Source organism: Leuciscus leuciscus (assembly GCF_965113295.1).
Source record: "Leuciscus leuciscus genome assembly, chromosome: 23".
NCBI classification, from domain to species: Eukaryota; Metazoa; Chordata; class Actinopteri; order Cypriniformes; family Leuciscidae; genus Leuciscus; species Leuciscus leuciscus.
The window spans coordinates 11,955,301-11,975,733 of record NC_138747.1 but is presented as its reverse complement, the minus strand read 5'-3'; the positions used below and the strand labels follow the sequence as shown (position 1 = coordinate 11,975,733).

At 38.6% G+C, this 20,433-nt stretch overlaps 2 protein-coding genes across 3 annotated transcripts; one reads left to right on the top strand and one right to left on the bottom strand.

The window, feature by feature from the left end:
* Positions 1-99: 99 nt before the first annotated feature.
* On the bottom strand, positions 100-12,416 carry brpf3a (bromodomain and PHD finger containing, 3a). 2 transcript variants are annotated; one of them, XM_082155698.1, is made up of 13 exons: positions 12,113-12,413; positions 9,118-10,646; positions 7,985-8,138; positions 6,412-6,543; positions 6,142-6,270; positions 5,326-5,638; positions 4,309-4,581; positions 3,436-4,014; positions 3,251-3,329; positions 1,921-2,006; positions 1,746-1,834; positions 1,484-1,638; positions 100-1,399 (listed from the first exon to the last, which is right to left on the bottom strand). In XM_082155698.1, the coding sequence occupies exons 2-13, from the start codon at positions 10,596-10,598 to the stop codon at positions 1,216-1,218; spliced, it is 3,654 nt and encodes a 1,217-aa protein (XP_082011824.1). In that variant the 5' UTR covers positions 10,599-10,646; positions 12,113-12,413; the 3' UTR covers positions 100-1,215. The 2 variants fall into 2 exon arrangements, with proteins under 2 accessions (XP_082011824.1, XP_082011825.1); XM_082155699.1 differs by lacking the exons at positions 100-1,399; positions 1,484-1,638; positions 1,746-1,834 and adding an exon at positions 2,911-2,961 and having other exon boundaries at positions 12,113-12,416.
* Positions 12,417-13,512: 1,096 nt separating this feature from the next.
* grik6 (glutamate receptor, ionotropic, kainate 6) lies at positions 13,513-20,407 on the top strand. Its single transcript, XM_082155564.1, has 10 exons — positions 13,513-13,641; positions 13,973-14,042; positions 15,694-15,725; positions 15,840-16,019; positions 16,164-16,390; positions 16,579-16,676; positions 17,623-17,840; positions 17,946-18,165; positions 19,326-19,570; positions 19,717-20,407. The coding sequence occupies exons 1-10, from the start codon at positions 13,639-13,641 to the stop codon at positions 19,813-19,815; spliced, it is 1,392 nt and encodes a 463-aa protein (XP_082011690.1). The 5' UTR covers positions 13,513-13,638; the 3' UTR covers positions 19,816-20,407.
* The last annotated feature ends 26 nt before the right edge of the window (positions 20,408-20,433 follow it).

The following is a 20,433-nucleotide window of genomic DNA, read 5'->3' as shown; positions in this document are numbered from 1 at the left end:
TATTATTTACTGACATGATTGCTAAATTTAGAACGAGTAATAGATCAAGACATATTGCTCAAGTTCAACTTGTAAACAGATGAAAAATACAGAAACACATCAGCTCAACAGTCTTTTTATTTCTCGTTTGAGAAAATACTGTTTCAGACATTTTTTGTTTGGTACTATTAGCTTTTCACAGGCTTTAAAAAAAAACACATTTCTCTTTTTACTCTGCGTACAAGATCTAAGAGACTACTTAATATTTTATACTATAATGTTCTCTCACTTTTGACCACTAAGGAACAATTGCATTAAAGCAGTAATGCTTCCTGAACAATATAAAGCCCTGTAGAGCTGTTAAATTAAACCTTCTCAATTACTATTAAATAACTTTTCCATAACAACTCAGAATAAATTAAAATGACGTACAAAGTTTGTCATTCATTTACATTTCAGATTTTAAAAACACATCTGTGCATATTTTCTACATACATGCATTTATATTTACACAGTGATCTCCACCCACAATTACAAGCTTGTTGACAGACACAGCCTTTCTTTAAAATAAACTGGCACATATTAACTTAAAAAGGACACAAAATAGGATCTGGGTGTCAGTGCCAAAGAAATGAATAGCATTAAGTGGCATCTCACAGTATGTAAAACAGCTATGGTAGTCAAACATCAGACGTTTTAGAAAGACAGATCTGATAAAGACGAAAAGCATATATGATCACGCTAGAATGATTAACCAGCAAATCTAAGGGCAATAGGACTTTTTTTTTGTGCACATGCATTTCCTCAGTCCAGAAATGTATCCAAGTAAACTATTACAAAATGCATTCTAGCACAAAGTTCCTGAGTCGTACTGCCCGAATACCCTGGTGCATTGGCAACATAAGTGATACCATCACCTCACATTCAATAAAACTGCCGAAAATGGAACGAGTGGCAAAACATTTCCAACATACAAAAATAAGTGCAATTAGAACAACTGAATTTAAAACATTCTTAGAAATCTTGGTTGATTGAGAACATTAAAAGTGAATAAAACCAGGTTTTGATTTATGATGTGCCTTGAGTTTTGGAGGGTAGGAAAACCAGACAGAAGACAAAAATGATCTTATAAATCTGCCTTCCACTGGTATAAAAACCAATAAATATCTGAATGTTATGAACGTACCTTTACTGGTATCTTACAGTCAGTTTAGACATATATTTGACAGAAGTCTTTTATATAAAATTTGAGGGGTTAAAAGTTGAGTTTTCCTGCACATGGCTCAGGTGTGTCATCGCCCTGTCGTACGCCATGTGCACTGACTTCCGTACATTTGGTTTCTTGCCCTCCATCAGACGCAGTCTGTCTACAGTGTCGTCAATGCCCATGTGATGGAGTTTGTCCAATGGTAGCCACTGCCTTAATAGCAAAACAAAGACATGAACAGGCTTAAAACAAGCTTGCAGGTTTGAAATATATTCCATGAAATGTATTTCACCTTACCAGGTTCTTTTTGTATCGAAAAACAGCACAAGAAAGAGCTTCTCCTCTGTCTCCTCTTGTCTGCGTGTACCCAGATCCAAAACGTCTGTAGGAGGCACTGGGATGGGAATGCCGTTGTGAAGAATTCCTTCCCGGGGCATGTTAGGATCGACAACCTGTTGAAAACCATTCTTAGTTTAGGCTAGGCTAGATATACTAACTTATAGATTCAAGTGTCTCGTGAAGACCCACAAGCATAAGCGCAACGGCATGTGATCCTTACCATTGCAGGGTATGAGGGGTACCCACGACATTTTGCCCAAACCAAGGTTAGAGGTTCCATCTCATCATAATTTTGAGAAGTGTCTCTGCCTACAAAAGTAAACACAAAATAGCGATAGAACAAAACAAATAAAAAAAGAACAAAATAGTTCCTTTAAGGTCTTTGTTGGACCCACTTGTATTAGTAACTTCATTCTCCTCCTCACCAACAGGAACTTTACTGAGAGCTGGTTTACCACGACTGCGTTTCGGAGGTGAGGAACTGCAGGAAACATTAGCAGACAAATGGGTTTAAATTACTTCTGTGTAATAGGCACCTTGAACACCTGGTATTAACATCTGTGTCAGGTGATGCAATGTCAAGTGGTCAGTGCTAAATACAGGTGTAAAAACAGGTCATGTAACCAGGTTTCCATCCATATAATTTTTGGGATATTGCATGAAAAATAAAAAAAATTATTCTGTAAATTCTTTTAAGGCAAATAAATGTTTTATTCAGTGAGAAAACATGCACAAACTCAAATATATATATATTTTTAATTGAATTTATAAACTACAAATTAAACTCATAAAATAAATAGTATGCAATTTAAGATTAGCAAAAACCACAAAAACCACTTATGCCACTTCCGGGGGAAACAATATTATTGAAATTGAAATGTTTGTAATGAGATTAAATCGCACAAGTATGTTTTGCTCTGGGGTGAACTTTTTTTGCACTTTCTCATCATGCAGTGACACACCGGGCCTGTTTACACCTGGTCACTTCATGCGGTTTCTCTGATCGGATGGCTATCCGATCGGGAAAAGACCAGGTGTAAATGCCCTCCGAAACGCTTTCAAGCCGGATTTACATCCGATCACTCAAACCACTTCAGGAGGGGGTTTGAGACGCATTCCAAACGAAACTGGACAAGTCTAAATGCATCTGGTTGTTGAAGCCACATATGTTAATTTTACTCCTTCCAAAATGTTAAAAAAATAAGTGTGTGAGAGCATGTTGATATGATATGACAGCGCTACTGCAACACATCGCCAAAGATGAGTAGCTTAATATCTCTTCAGAAAGCCGACGCGCAGTGCTGCAAATAAAACTGAAAGTAAGTCGCAGATGCTCAACACACACAATCATCTTCATTAAAAGTAGTGAGACTAAATGATCTTACCAGTGCTGATGCCGCTCTCTCTCCTGTTGCAGTCTTTGATCTTGAAATTAGCTGATGATAAATAAAATGCAGCTCATATCTGTTGCTTTCGTTGACGTGAACTCCGTTAAATTTGCATATACCGCGGGAATTGAAGATCGGATTTATTTTCGTTTTGCGGAGACACATTTATGTGACCAAGTGTAAATGGAACGGTTTTAACAAATCAGATAGCTATCCGATCAGTAAAAACACATGAGGTGACCAGGTGTAAACAGGCCCACTGATGCCACAAGCCAAGTGTAAACAGGGAACCTAGCATTTAAAGCACTCATTTCAGAGTGCTGACAGCATCCATTACCTGTGTGTTGGGAAGGTGGGAGTGCAGCTTTCTGAATCGGATGAGTGGCTGCTGTGTCTCTTGAGTCCATTTGCGAAGCCTAAATAAAGAGCATTAGAGCGCTTTAGCATATTAAACACATTGCGATGGACATCACTTAAATCACTGGTCAATAAACTTGAGTAATCATTTTTATATTCCAGTACCATTCTCTTCTGGCCGAGAGTGGGCCTTTTCGCCTTCGTTGTCTGAGCATGTACTCAGTCCTCTGGATCTCAGCTGGTGAGGGGACGGAGAGGGTGATTTTGGGGCTGGTGGTGCTGGCAATAATTTGGCTGGTGCGGTCTGCTGTGGCGATGCTTCATTTTCGCCTTTGCTGACTCCATTTTGCAATAAAACAGGCTTGTCCTTTGTCGGTCTGGCTCCGTTTTTTGCTTTCTTGAAGAGGATTGACGTCCGACGACCCACACCCATCTTGGGTGATTCAGATGGGCTCTCTGCGGAGGAAACCCTGTTCACAGCATCCTCCTGAGGGCTGGTGTCCTCCTCTTTTGTGTGGAAGTTCTCATCTTCTTCTAAAGTCTGATCGTGATTTTCTCTCAGGCCTCTTTCTTTTCCTTTGGCCCTCTGTTTTCTGCTGCCAGGTTTATTTGACTGCGCTGGAATGGTGGTCCGTCCCGTCTCAAGGCAGAACATGGGCGGGTTTGGTGGGGAATCTCCAGGTAAAGGTGAAGAGGCTGGACAAGTGGGTTTTTGCACTTTCTGCGATGTTGATTTTTTTGGGTCTTCAACCGTGGAAAGAAATGAATGGTTAACTTAAACTTGTAGATAACTTATAAAAGAAGTTTGAATTAAAAACGAATTAATTATTCATCACTTAATGGACTGGGTGTTAAGTCTTCTGCCAAAGTCTATTTTGCCTCAGTTAAAATAACAAATAGTAACCATTATTTTTATTAACTAAAACTTTTTTTTATTTTTAATAAAGCTGAAATAAAACAAAATATATGAATAAAGAAAAACTTTAACTTAAAATGTAAAAAAAAATTTTTTTAGCAACTAACTGAAGTTGAAGTTACCTGTATTGGAGGTTATGTAATCCATCTTCTCCTCACTCTTTCCCTCTTTGCTCTTCTTTTCTTTAATTTTCCCATTCAGCAGTCGTGGGCTGCGGTCCTGGTGGCTGATCTTGTGACGGAGGCTGTTGATTTCTCTGCGCAGCAGGCGCATGCGTTTTGTACGACCCCCGCTGGTCCGCATAGACGCCACCAGATCCAGTTTATCCAGCAGGGTTTTCAGCTGGTCCTCAGGACACATGTGCACACGATTTTCAGGGTCCAAAAGCAAGTCAACTGTAAATCATTCGATGGGATTTTTTGGATTAAAATCAGGCATTGCAACAGAAGAATCATGGGCTACTTTTATTGTTTTTTTGTCCTGTTTGAAACTTTAAAATGACATGAGGGGGCATTTATAATGAGAGCATTTACATTTTCTAAACATCAGAAAGATTAATCTCGTAATTTAAAGGGTTAGTTCACCCAGAAAATATATTTTCTATCATTAATTACTCACCCTCATGTTGTTCCAAACCCGTAAGACCCTCGTTCATCTTCGGAACACAAATGAAGATATTTTTGATGAAATCCGAGCTCTTTCTGACCCCCCATAGACTACAATGTTATTACTACTTTCAAGGCCCAGAAAGGTAGTAAAGACATCATTAAAATATTTATTATAAATATAAACATTTTGTGTGCAAAAAACTAAAAATAAAGACTTTATTCAACAATTTCTTCTCTTCCGTGTCCGGTATTATCGTCGCTTTATTACATTAAGGTTGAACCACTGTAGTCACATGGACAATTTAACCATGTCTTTACCTTTCTGGGCCTTGAAAATAGTAATAACGTTGCAGTCAATGAGAGGGTCAGAAAGCTCTCGGATTTCTTAAAAAATATCTACATTTGTATTTTGAAGATCTTACGGGTTTGGAACAACATGAGGGTGAGTAATTAATGACAAAAATCTCATTTTTGGGTGAACTCTCTCTTTAAGACTGTACATTGTTTTGGTGACATTGGAAAGCTGCTCACTTTCATCCCACCAGGAGACTGTGGCATTGTGTGCGCTGGGCTTGTCTGGCAGGTGCATGCCTGTGGTGGGATCAAGGCCTATGCTGAGAGCCTGATGTTGGGCGTGTCTCAGGACAGCTCCGCCCACCTCTCGGAGTTGCATGGCAGCTTTATGGAACATTGTGTCATTGGAGTTGTACCTCAGACAGTTGGATATCATGAGATTGAAATCATTCTCCAAGTCAGCCACAGATGAGTATTTATGGGCCTCGAGTTTGTCATGCATTGTAGAGAAGTCCATCGGCTCACAAACAAACTCCAGATAATCTGGAACCTGGGAAAACCATAAAGACGACATATGAAAAAAAAAAAATGTCTTGCTCTTTTAAAAATAAATAGGTCAATCTACTATGTAGACACTAATATTCTCAGCGGCAACCACACAGACTATGGAAACTAATTTGCAAAAATTTGTCATTTAGAAACATGGTATTGACATAAAAATGAGCATATTAAAATATGACTGGCCACATGTATACATCAATGGCATTAAAAATTAGTAAGCTGGTCCACCCTGATGAACGAGTCTGAACTACGCCAAGGTTTGAATGGTTAGCATAGTACAGTTAGCCCTTATGATAATAACATATTTTTCTAATCAATATTTATAAAAATTTCAAGATGTTAAATTAATTGTTATACAATATATTTACAGACTGTTAGTTTATGTTAGTTAATGGATTAATTAATATTAACAAATGAGACATTATTGTAAAGTGTTACCAAGTTATTTTTGCAAACAGCAAAAAGGGGATTTTAAAGGGCCCATTTCCTTACCTCCTTCAAATTGACAGGTGTGGTGAAAATATGATCTATGTCTTTCTCCTGCAGCTGTTCCAGTGTAGAGCGCAGAAACACCAGCGCTGGGGTGAGCTGCAGCTCCAGTGTAGCCTGCTGAAGTTTCATCTGGTGAGAGAAGAGAGCCAAATTAAATCGATTCTGTGAATTAGTAATTACCGCATGCCTGTTCTCAATAAGTGATGGTTTTCAGAGAACAGGGTCTAGAGAACGTAACAAAAGAACATTAGACATGAGGGGATCTGTCACCTGTTCTCTTTTAAGTCTCTCCCTCTTTCGTATGAGCTCAATAAGAAGTCGAGCTTTTTCCAGGTCCTGTCGAAGCTTCTGCCAATACTTCAGCTCTTCCCTGACAGCCTGCAACTTTGAGTCTGGCTCTCTCTGAAAAGTCATTAAAAAAAATTCTGTAAATACAAGCAATCTCTGGTCATTTAACACACAACACCACAAGTGATCATTTTGTCATTTTTCTGCTCTGATTTTGGGAGAAAATGTGCAGAATTCAAACATGGTTAAATGTGTTACTCATAGCTGAAAACGTGATCAAATTAGCCATAATGTTTAATAAACTAAAAAACAAACATGGGGCAGGGAAAAGTGTGAATGATAAGCGTTGCAAAATTTGTAGAAATCTGCAGTTTTCTGCTGTCGCAGATTCTGTGTGAGCTTGGTTATTAAGAGTTGTAGTATAAAGCCGCGTTTCCACCGCAGGAACTTTCCCCAGGAACTAGGAACTTTGGGCTGGTACTCGATGTGTTTACACCGCAGGAACCAGGGTCTAAATGAAGTTCCGGGTAAATATTTCCCCCTCCGATAGTCCCTGCCAGAGAATGTCTGCTCTGGTCCCTGCTCATGAGGTAGTACTTTTTCAAAGTTCAGGAACTTTAAGGGGTGGGACTTGTGCGCTGCACAAGCTGATTGGTTGTGTTCACGCCGCATTTTGGTTGGATGATTCCACGCAGCATTTATTTATTTTTAACCTTTTTAAAAAAATCTATTGCGGTTCGTGTCGTGGCTTCATGCAGTAAGAGTTGTCTGTCTGCAAATATGGAATTTAATAAAAAAAAACTGGTGGACTGGCGACGAGTTTCAGGCTTTATTAAGGGTATTTGTGGAAGAGGAAACTTTCTGCGCGTTCGTCTCAGCCATCTCACGGTCAATGTCCGCAATAGCTGATAACATACACATGTTATATCTAACGTTAGCATTACGAGCTTACTGAACACGCTTTATCAGTGCTCGTCTCTTTTCTGCCACAGCTTTTATTATTAAGTCATTATGTTTACACATTGTCATCTATTGCAAGGTTAGGTTAGTAACAAACAACTATTTACAAGACTGTCACTATTTATGATTGATAGACGGGGTTCAGGCTTTTTTTAAGTGTATTTGCGAAAGAGGAAATTTTTTTTGCGCGTTCGTCCCAGGCATCTCACAATAACTGATAACATACGTTGTCTAATTTTATACGCATATGAGCTTTCTGAACACGCATTAGTATCAGTGCTCGTCTATTTTGTTTTGTTAATTACCTCGTTAGTAAACCAATACATAACTGCAGCACAGCTTGAAACTCCTCCATACTTATACATGTGGTATATTACTTATACAACTGATTATGTCCGTCGCAGACTGGGAGGAGCAGTTGCGCGCAGTTTACCTTCCCGGTACTTTAGACCGCGGTGTAAACGCAGAAAGCAACCGGTCTGGGGCAAAAAAAGTTCCTGGTACAAATTGTTCCGGGTAATTTCGGTGGAAACGCGGCTTAAGTTATCACACTTTTTACTGTCAACAACAGCGTAATGTGTTACAGCACACTAACCTGCTCAGATTTCTGAGTCTGTAGATGAGAATGGAGCCGGCGGATGAGTGGCACTCCGTTACGAAAGTGACGCTTCAGCAGCCAGTAATTGTGGAGTCTCTGCATAAACTGATTTTTCCTTTCAACAGAGACCCCTGTGCAAATCTTATTGAGCCTATTCAAAAAAATATGAAACAAGGCCAATTGTTAAATTCAACATGAAACATTCACAATTCAAATTTTTCTTCTGTAAAGTGACACATTTCTGAGTGAAACAGGCTATTTAATAAACTATTTAGATTTTATCCATTAGGATTGTAAACACTAAGTGTTTAATACTGGAATGGAGTCAGATCTGAAGGCGCTCGTGAGGGAAACACGTCAATTTTGAGGATTTTTATTTTTACCAGGATGAGGAGGTTGAAGAGAAAATTCACCCTCAGAAGCATCTCAATGTAATCTCAATGTATCCTAACAGTAATTCTTTCAAGTATATATTTGTTTGTTATTATTGCCATAACACTACTACTGAACTGCATTGATTTGTTTGGAAAAGTGCTATATAAATAAAATTTGCTTGCGTACTGATCAAATTATTTTTTTATTTTTGAAAGAAGTTATTTATGCTCACTATAAACATTTAGGCTACATTTATTTTATCAAGAATGCAGTAAAAAACAGTAATACTGTGAAATATTATTACAATTTTAAATAATGGCTTTCTATTTTACTATATATTTAAACTGTAATTTTATTCCTGTGATGGCAAAGCTGAATTTTCAGTCTTCAGTCACATGATCCTTCAGAAATCATTTCTAATCATAATAATAATCAATGTTGAAAACAGTTATTCAGCATCATTTTTTTTTGTGGAAACCATGATGCATTTGAAGTATTCTTTGATGAATATAACTTTTAAAAGAGCAGCATTTATTTGAAATAGAAATCATGTTACAATGTAAAAATCTTCACAGTCACATTTGATCAATGAATAGAAGTATCATTTTCTTATTGACCCCAAACTTCTACAACAGTATCCTAAATGGTAAACATAACATTCACTGAAGATGAGGTGAAATACTTCTGCATGCTTACAACAAGGTAAGATCAAAAGACCAGACATAACCGAGAAAAGAGCAGACGTAAACATTTACCTAAAGGAGGGTATCTGCGGCACCAGCAGGAGGGGCACTCCTGTCTTCCGCGAGGTCCCGGCTGGATTCTTCTGCGTTTTCTTCTGTTGTGCGGCCGAACCTTTTTTCCGCCCATTCTGGTTCTGCTGCAGCGGAGGGCCTAATGTGTATGACCTCTGACCTCTGTTACCCCTGCCCCCGACCAACCCATTGTCTTCATCCCCCTCAGTGCCCGTACCAGGGGGCGAGTGGTTCTCGCAATAAGCAGTTTTCTTCACAGTAAAAGTGGTGCCGTGCACACCGGTTTCCCGCACAGGGTCGATTTTCATATAGAGACCGGCTCTCTGGGCACAAGTGACGTGAAACGCCCTGTAGCAGTTTGCTTTGTGGCACTGAATAGACGCCCCCCTGCCTTTCTGTTTGCACAGGTAACAGGTGAGCTTCCATCGTGCAGGAGGAATGTTTTTCACTCCCTCCACGGGTTCTAGGAACACAGTGTTGGCAAAGCACAATTCAGGGATCCATATGGCACAGATGACGTGGGCCCAACTTCCGTCGCTGGTTTGTTTGAATGCGCCTCCCCGATTAGGGCAGAGGACACAATCGACGGGTCGCGACGGGGATTGCAGACAGCGCCTGCACAGCCACTGGCCCTCGGGGATGTAAGGCACCCCGTAACATTCCTGGTGCACTGCGAGATTGCAGATGTCGCAGAACAGGATGACGTTGCTGTTGAGACACTCGTCGTCAAGGCAAACGCAACAGTAGGCATCCTCGTCGATGGTGCTCTGGGACAGCGCCTGGCTGCGGGACTCCAAAATGGACTCTCGCTCAAGTCGGTCAATCAGTAACTCAAAAGTATCAGGGGGGACGGAAGCGTGGCCATCGGACACTCGCTTCTGATTCACCATCTCTAGCCAAGCCATGTCCTCCTCGTCCATGTCATACTCGGCCTCGTTGTCCAACTCCTCCCCTGACTTCTCTTTGTAGCGATAATAAGCCGCAGGAAGAGGAGGAGCTTCTGAGGCCATGAAAGTGTCCACCGTACGAAATGTAGGCTTTGGCAGGGGGATTTGTGAATGGGCGACCTGACTTTGCAAGCCATTCTGAGAGCCAGATCTCTTTTTGGCTGCGTGTTTGCCATCTTTCCGCTTGCTTTTACACACAGTTTGTTTGTTTCCCAGTCTTTGCTCGCTGTTCTCTTTGTTACTGTTGCACTCCGTCAGATCCTGAGCCAGCATTTCGTCCTCGGTTACAACGGATAACTGGTCGTAAATGTTGATCCGGTGAAGCCTTCCCTCCAGCTCAATCTCCACCATTTTCTGGGCCTGCGCGTACGTAAGAGTGTCTCTAGTCATAGAGAAGTTCAGTCTGCATGGAGAAGGTGGACAGAGTAGAGCATCCATGTTGGCATGGCTGGATGGACCAACTTGACCCTGATCCTCTCCTCTGCCAAAGCCTCCAGCCCTGGATTGGCCAACTTGTTTCTTTAACTTTCTCATTGAAGTTATCCTCTATATAAATGTTAAAATATGAATGGACATAGGTACCTGTAAGAACAGAAATATACATTACCAATATTGAACAGATACTGTTGAAAAAACTTCTCAAGGTAAGACACTACAGGCAAAACCATTGTTTTTTCATGCACTGGTCAATTTTGAGATTTTGGGCTATTTCGCTTCATAACAGGTTTTCTTTCAGACTAGTAGATAGAAAACATCCCAAAATACACATTTATGTGTTTCTTTTATTATTATTTACACCTGTTGATTTCAATTACAACTGCATATTCTTTAAAGGCCGTTTTCTCAAAATGACTTTTGTCTTAAGCACCAAGCCACAAATCTCCAATTCAGTAGCACCAAAATTTCCAGTGAAATTCCAATGAATATTATGAAGGTTGTTATAGAGGGGCTTCTTCATGTATATTGGTCTGGTTTATATAACACTTTATTCCTAAAAACATAGATTTTTTGATTGATGGACTAAGAAGAGGTAAAACTGTAAAGAAGTATCCAAAGTCCCCTCTGTAAAAACCCTTTTAACATGTCCAAATGAAAAAAAATCTAATAATCAAATTTTGATTTCTGTTCTACAAATTTATACATATTAAAACATATAATTTCAGTGGCAACACAAAACATTTGTGATTACCGGTAATCAATGGGGAGGATAAGGTGATATCTATTAGTTAAATCATTTTTCCCTATTCACCTGTTGTCTTACTCTTGCCTTACCATAAAAACCATCTTAGACCAACAAACCATCTTGAGGTAACGTTAGTTTTAACTGTTTTTAGTAACAACAGGACTGTCAATCAGCACATTTGAATAAAAAACAACACAATCAAATGTAGCAGCGACACACTCCTTCATGATGTGTTTGCTGTAATATAAAAAGGTTCATTGAGATCAATAAACATCTAATAACTACTAAATAAGGGGTTTCTCAAATTAACAGATACACATCTTCTACAGTGTACATGTCGCTCCATTTGTAACGTTGGTAATAAATGTATATCAGGCGAACCAATAGGTTGCCGTGCTCATATCACGTGAATAATTCGAGCCAATCACCGGGCAGATCTTCAATTTTCCCTCGACCCAGTTGACGTAGTTCGGTTGCAGAGCGCTAAATACCAATCCTGAAGCGAGACAGACGAGTCAGCCATTTTAGCAGGGCTGATGGACAGTCTCAACCTCGATTGTTTTTCCTGATAACAAACTCCTGACGGTGCACTATGCCTTATTTTCACTTTGTCAACCAAACGACAAATAATTGCATATGACGTTATAGCTCCGTTGCATGCAATGCCGTGTGTATATTCAGAGAATAAAGCAATTGTATGTAATAAGGTGCCGTGTACAGTCAGCCAAGGCAGAGCTAGTAAATGAGCGCCTTCCAGTGCTGGAGCCATATTTGGAGAGTCAAAGAAAGCAACCACAGCGCTACTACCTGCCCCCGCGACATTACTGTTTACAGAAAGCAGTGCAGAATAAATCAGCAAACTTACTCTTTTATCGATCGCTCGAAACGACAGCGAATGCCGGTCATATCCAGGGGCGACAGCGTCCTCTTCTGTAGCAAGACGGGCTTCCTCAACCCTCCATTGATGAGACTTCCCACAAAAACGTTTCTAAACACACATCCCGGCTGTTTACACAACACTATCACCTTGACATGGAGTCCGAGTGTTTCAAATAGGCGCCTGACATTATTGCAGAGTGTTCGTGTGCATTGAACGTTGGTTTGTAATTAAATTGGCAAGAAAAATACGCCCCTTTAGAAAAAAAGGCGAATTCTCGGCGTTGGGCTTTGCACTTGGCGCGCGCATCATGCGCACTGCTCTGTCATTGGTGGAAATGGTCATCGTGAGGCCACGGAGTCTCGCTAAAGCTAATAGAGGCTGCGAGCGGTGAGAAAAACAACGCGAGAGACTTCCCTGAAATGTTTGCGCGCATAGACTCCATGTTCACAAGCTACATTAAACGCCCGTGTAATGTATGGTTTACTGGAAAAAGAACATAATTTCTTGAAAGCAGTCGACATAGTAGCTAAAATACAACAATAATAATAATAGCCTACATTATTATTACGTTTTAAATAAATACCGTTTTCCGTCTGACTATATAAATACAATATTTTAATTGTAGCGTATAGCCCATGTCATTTGTATCCACTTTATTAATAGGCTATTATTATTATTTTGTTTGTTTATTTTTTTAATGAAATAATCTCACATTTTAAACAATTTGAGATTACTTCATCCTTTCAGTTTTCCTCTGAACATAAAGACTATACCTTTCTTTTAATGTATTTTTATTTTATGAGTGATTTTGTCCACTTTATTAATATTATTATTATTTTGTTTGTTTATTTTTTAATGAAATAACCTCACGTTTTAAACAATTTGAGATTACTTCATCCTTTCAGTTTTCCTCTGAACATAAAGACTACCTTTCTTTTAATGTATTTTTATTTAATGAGTGATTTTGTCCACTTTATTAATATTATTATTATTTTGTTTGTTTATTCTTAATGAAATAATCTGAAGGTTTAAACAACTTGAGATTATTTCATCCTTTCAAGTCGTATTTCATATGTTATTTTTATCCACTTTATGCATGAAGCTTCTGTGAGTCAAAGTATGCTTGGTAATTTTTTCCCCAGATACACTGGTGTTGAAGAGCATGCTATTTATTATAATATTTTTTATTTTCAATATTAGGTCAGACTGACCTAAGACATTGAAACTTGACACAAATGTCAAAATCGAAATTGCATGACTTTTCAATATCGCCTAGGCCTATCTAATATATAGAGAATATCAGATCTATAATTCATCATGCGCTAGAATATTCTATCAACCCACTTTTCATTATAAGTGTTTGGATGAGTTTCTCCACCCCCTGAAACTCATTGGCTTTTCCCAAGCCTTTAGTGGGAACCCTCTAATTCATTATTGTAAACCACACCACTGTCTTGATCAGCGTCAGTGTCAGTGCAGTCCCAGCACAGTGGAATTTCACTGCAGACATCATGGTAAGTATGGGATTAGGAGGGCGCTGTTTGATTTGAACCTTTTAAAGTCACTGCTTTTGTCTTTTTAATTTGAAGTATGCTGGAAACTCTGAGAATACATTGGTGGTCCTTGTAAAAATAGTGTTTTTGCTCATGTATTATCGTCATTAACCTCAACAAAATATTAAGCAACAAGGACTAATATAAAATGTGGTTAAACAAATATATGTCTACAGGTCAGCATATGTTTTTTATTTTAAAATTGCATATGCTTTAGCATATTTAATACATAAATATTTGTATTTGTTTTGTTTATGTTTTAAATAAGTCAGATTGTCTGTTTGGCTTGCAGGTCAGAATCAGCAACATGTTGGGAATCTTCTCTTTATGCTTTTTGCTGGGGTCAGAGTTCTGCATAGCAGGTACAAGTTTGATTTCTAATATATGGATATGTAATGTAAAAGTTAAATAGCAGTGACGTTTTTTGTCTCATGTGAAATTGTTATGATGTAATGGCATCACACAGCACAATTATTTCTTGTATTTCATCTTAAAATCGCCTCTCTTTCTCAAAGGAACACACTATAGTGCCATTAGTTACTTTTACGGCATCTCGTGTAATTTCAGAAACCGCAGCTATTATGAAATCCGTACCAACTCGCCTTGTCCTCGCCGCATGAAGTTATTGAATTTCACAGGCCTGTCATATGATAAATGGCTGAAGAATCCGCTGGGCACATCATCAAAGATAGTGACCACATCCTGCTTGGCACACTTCAAACCCCATTCTGACAGAGAGGAAGCCAGCCAGCTGAAACCTTCTCAAAAACGGTTATAAATCAATTCAAAGCCTTGAACAAGCAGAACAGTGTTGAAGACATGCCAAGCTATGACAGCACGTCGAGGACCCTCTGTGTCTGTCATAAATTCAATAAGAGGAGCTGATGAGTGTCAACATCACTCTATGGTGTTGATGGAGCCCTGAGGGCTTTGCTTAACTTTAACTTCAGATACTCTTTGACTGCCCTGACCAGGACTTCGTGATCGAGTGACAAAAACATCAACTCCAATTAGTCACAGTTCAGCCCTGCGATGAGATTGGTGTCTCGCACTTTTGAGAAAGGAGAAAAACACAGCCAAACCCTGCGGGTTCCGGAAACCCGGAAGCTGCCTAAGAGGGCATCAAACGCAGCCGTGCCATTCACTCATCATTATCTCCCTGAGATTCGCAGACTGAGCGAGGATGTGTGTTTTTTTTGCTAAAGATGGCTGCCGAACAAAAGGTTCTCTGATGACTCTGGCTAATTTAAGATGGAGCTATTTGTGACACAAATGCAGCAGGAAATCAAGACTCCCAGCCAGAGAACTGATTTGGCAGATCAATAGAGGAGCCACTGAAATCTTGGCCATGTCTCTCTATGTCATCTTGAGGTCACTTTTGAACAAACACACTCTTGAACAGATCTAAGCTTTTCAAATGTGTTGACTCAGTAGGACGCTGTTTTGTTTATGGACTTCAATCCCTTCAAATTTCATTTAACTTTTTGTTTTAGCTGACATGCTTATTTATGTGATGGACAGAGTCCTGTGATGAGATTTTAGTAGCTACCGTTCAAAATTTTGGGGTCAGTAAGATTTGTTTTTAGAGAAATGAATACTTTTATTCAGCAAAGACGCATTAGAGATTTCTGTTTGAAACAAATGCTGTTCTTTCGAACTTTCTATTCACCATGTATCACGGTTTCTACAAAAATCTTAAGCAACACAACTGTTTTCAACATTGATAATAATAAGAAATGTCTTACCAAATCAGCATATTAGAATGATTTCTGAAGGATCATGTGACACTGAAGACTGGAGTAATGATGCTGAAAATACAGCTTTGCCATCATAGGAATTACATTTTAAAATATATATAAAAAACAACAAAAAAAACCAGTCATTTTAAATAATATTTCACAGTATTACTGTTTTTACTATGTTTTGATAACATATGCCTTTCAAAAACGGCAGTATATTTGAATTCATAATAAATTAATTATATTGTTAATATTTTTTTTTTTTTCATTTCAGCAAGGCAAGAACTGATAATTACCACCATAAAGGTAAAAATTAAATTAAGTAAAAAAATATGAAATGTGATGTTTGTATTTTAATATTATTTACATGGCCTAAACAATAATAATATTATACTAACAACTTAAATGTTTTATTTTCAGCAAGACCCCTACACAATGAGCAAGGGCTCGCAGTTAGAAGGCTACTGTATGGATCTGCTCACTGAGCTGGCTAAGAAACTGGGTTTCAAATACAAAGTTCACCTGGTGAAGGATGGATCGTATGGCCGGCAGGACGAAAGTGGAAACTGGAACGGAATGATTGGGGAGGTTGTTAGAGGGGTATGTTATGCATTTTACAGAAAAATACACAATAGTACATATTGTACTACTACATATAAATCTAAAATCAGCATGGCAATTAAATCATGCATGACATTAATCCTTCCCAAGTAGTGTGAAACCTTCCATGTATTTTGTTCTCAGGAAGCTGATCTCGCCGTGGCTCCCCTCACTCTCACTGCTGCCCGTGAGAAGGCTGTGGGAATGACAAAACCTTACATGCAGACCGGAATCAGTATCCTCCTCCGCAAAGATATCGTTTCTGAGGAGGCCGGCTTTTTTGCCTTCCTCTCCCCCTTCTCCGGGGAGACCTGGTTCGGCATCCTGATTGCATACTTTGTGACTGCAGTCTGCATCTGCATTGTGGGAAGGTCAGTGAAATGAGCAGAACACCAGAGATGCATAGAACAAGAGCACTTACTCATTTACTACACACACAAAGCGTTCAACAATACAATCAGTAAAACTGCTGCTCAGTTTTTAAGAACAAGGATGGTTTCTGAATAGGATTTTTTTCCTGAACTGATGCTGATTTCTGCATTTGTCTCTTTATATCAAGGTTGAGTCCATGTGAATGGAGTGAGCCTGAGACAGAGCCGAATCGCTTCACACTCCTCCACAGTTTATGGTATGCTGTAGGAGCCCTAACCCTGCAAGGTAATTATCCAAATTAATGTAATAGCAGATTTTAGTGGTCATGCACTGAAAAGCCCATAGTCCTGATCCTTCGAATGCAGAATACAGAATACTATTTTATTTTCAATATGCTTCACATGGCCGTTTTAAACTGGTTCACTTTTTTTCACCTACACCTATGGCAAAATTTGTGGAATTTTCACCAAAATTAGTTCAGATCACATTCAGACCAAACCTCTCAATTATAATTTTTCATGTTGTTCTGCAGAACCTTATGGAAGATTTTTCGATAATAACGGTTTATTTATATTTTGAGTGGTCAGGTGTGGTGGGAAATGTCATGTTTACGTCATGTCCATCAGTGTTATTTTACTATTATTTATATACTATTATAATTTGTATTAATATTGAAAAAATTGTTTTTTTAAGTTTTCATTTTAATTATAGTTTACTTTAGTAATTGTATGTTCTTTTGTTATTATTTATTTATTAATATTACTATTTAGGTTTAATTTATTGTTATTGTTGTTCACAGTTTTACATTTTTATATATTTGTAATTTTAGTGTTTAAACAAACTTTTTTTAGACCTTTTTCAATTTTTTTAATTACTATTTAGATTGAATCAATTTATTTTAGTTCAGTTTTAGGTTTTATTCATTTTCAGTTGGTAATTTTAGTGCTTCAACTTAAAAGAGTGCCCTTATAGAGTATGCAAAGATTTATGCCTGCACCTCCTACTTGTCAAAAGAAATGAACAATAATATCCTTGCTTCTATCCTTTCAACCGACTGTCTTTAAAAACAGGAATATGCATATAACATGCAGGAATAACAGGAATACTGACATTACAAGGTGTACTTGGCCTTTTATTGCTGCCTGCAGCTATTTTTCCTTCTGAATTACTTTTCAGTCTGTGATAATGGAGAGATAACGTTTTTTCCTCTCATTTGTTTTGCTTTCTGCAGGTGCAGGCCCTCACCCTAAAGCTGTGTCAGGAAGGGTTATCAGTTGTACCTGGTGGTTGTTTGCCGTCGTGCTCCTGGCCTGTTATTTTTCCAGTCTTAATTCCTCTCAGGGGTCTGACTCTGCTCCGCTCATGATTAAAGGGTTTGAGGACTTGGCTAATCAAGAAGTAATAGAATATGGAACGCTTGCCGGCTCCTCCACCCTCGCCTTCTTTAAGGTCTGATCACATGAATCATATCTGCACATTTTCTGATTTGTAAAACTCCTTCCTGCCAGATGTTACAGAAAGATTTCTTTACATGTTAACATTCTTTTTGCACAGAACTCCAATAACCCATCTTACCGTCGCATCTATGAGCACATGGAGCGGAGGAAGAGTTTCGTGACCTCTATGGATGAGGGTGTCCAGAGAGCAAAGGAAGGAAATTATGCTTTCATTGGAGAATCGGTGTCCCTGGACTTGGCTGTGGCACGGCATTGTGAACTGGTCCGTGCACATGAGGTCATTGGGATGAGAGGTTACAGCATTGTAACTCCTCTTGGTGAGACAAACATCTTTTTAATGGACGTAGTTTAAAAAACTTAAAGTGCCCCTAGTATGTTATTTTAAAGGTTCCTGATTTTGTTTTGGAGGTCTCCTACAACAGTTTTACATACATCCAAAGTCAAAAAACACATTCATTTTCTAATAATATACATCAGCATCACTTTTTTTCTTACAGTGTCTGAAACGGTTCAGTCAAGGATTTGGTCTCTCTAAACCCAAACTTTCTGAGAGACTACTCTGCTCTGATTGGTCAGATGACCCAGTCTGTTGTGATTGGTCTACCCCTTACAGTGCCTGTCGGAAACGAAACGCTCATTACCATATCTGAATTTCAGCTCCAGAGGCTTCCTCAGCACTTGTCAGTGATATGAACAGTAACGATGGCGTTGGTTTTACTGTATCAATTAGAGTTCTCATCCTTTGGAAGTGCATGCAAAGTGGAATTAATTTATAAAGCACAGAAAACTGCATCTTCTCGGCATTTCAAAATGATTAGCCAAACTTTTTCAGGCCTCAGCTACAACTACAGGGTTTGAGGATTGTTTACGTTTACTTGACAACGATGTGCTAAAAACGGAAAAGTTTTTCCTTTGTTTTTCGCATACAGATGACAACATTGTCAAAATGATCTCCGCGAATCTCCACACAGATCCACAAAAACGATTAAGAACGCTGCATGTCACTTTGTATGAAAAACGACGCACCTAAACGTAATACGCATGTGCATGACGTCACCGTTTTCACAAATTCGTGTTTTTGTTGTTTACATGGAGACAATAACGGTATTGTTCTCAAAAACTTGCACTTTGAAAACAGTTTTCAAAAGTTCGCGTTTTCTATCCCCAAAAATGTCGTCGTCATAAAAATGAATAGCCAAAACGCATAAAGAGTTTTCTATTTTTAGTTGAAAATGGTTTCGTGTAAACAGACCCTAAAACTTTGCAGACCTTTTACATTCACAAACAGCTATATGACACTACATGAAAAGTAATATTTGAAAAAGCATAATGGAGGGACATACATTAAAGTTAGTTTACCCAAGAGATTCTTTTCAGCTGGATTATTTAAAGGGAGGCAAAAGACATCTTGATGTTTCTTGCTGCAGTTCAATCTGCAGTGAATGGTTTTAATTCCTCAGTCTCTTTCTTGGAACAGGATCTCCTATGCTGAAGAACCTGAGCGTGGCCATCTTGCAGCTGAGCGAGGCTGGGGAGCTGGCGTACATGCGCACTAAGTGGTGGGCCAGCAGCTGTATACCGGATAGTGCCAAAGCCTCGTCTCTGAGGGCTCACAGCATGAAGGGCATCTTCCTGGTTCTGGCTATAGGCCTTGGGATTGGAGTGCTGCTCTCCTTGTTTGAACTCACCTCAAAGTCTCGTAGCACTGCAGGGGAGCAGAAGGCAAGTAACGCCAATCACACACACACAGCATTTTCATTGGCTTTAAGCTTCAGCACAGATTTCAACTGAACAGTAGCACATTTTGATAAGCGTTTTTGATCATTATAAAATGTTCGGTGAAAATAAATCTGTTCTCAACCATACAGAAATCCTGCTGCACAGTTTTGACTCAGGAGCTGAGCCAGCGTTTGAGAATGACCAACACAAAGGGAGACCAAGAAACCTCAGACAAGAACAAGGCATAAAAGGTTAAACAACAGTGATATAATATGTACGTCTTACATAGCAGAATGACTTAACTGTTCATACTGTAGGTCTGTACATTATCTGGTGTTAGGTATTTTTACTATTTCTCATGCTAGAAAATATATTTAATACATTTTAACAGATACATAATTATGTACATGTTAATACATAATTTTCATTTTTAAAACGTTTTAAATTTAAATCAAGCTACTTGTTTGTTCAGTGAAGATGGTGCAGTGAGGTGCCTTCTTTTCATTTGAATATTGCAGCAAAATCTCATGTAGCTGTTTTATTTTAGATCATTATCATGCATTCCAACTTGAAACCATAATTTAGACCATCATTATGAGTCTAAAATGTTAATGTAAAATATATTTTGCTAATGAATTACAAAGATTGGAGACATCTGAAAATGTATTTTATAGAAGTAAAAATGACAAGTAACATATTACAGTTGTTTTGTAATTCGAACATGGGGAAAATACATAAAATTGTGTAAAAAAACAAAAATCACCTCTTACTGTCACAAAAGAGGTATTCGTTCTGGCACCATGTATATTAATGAATTAATAAACTTGGACTTACACCAAAGTGTGATTGCATTATTTAAGAAACAA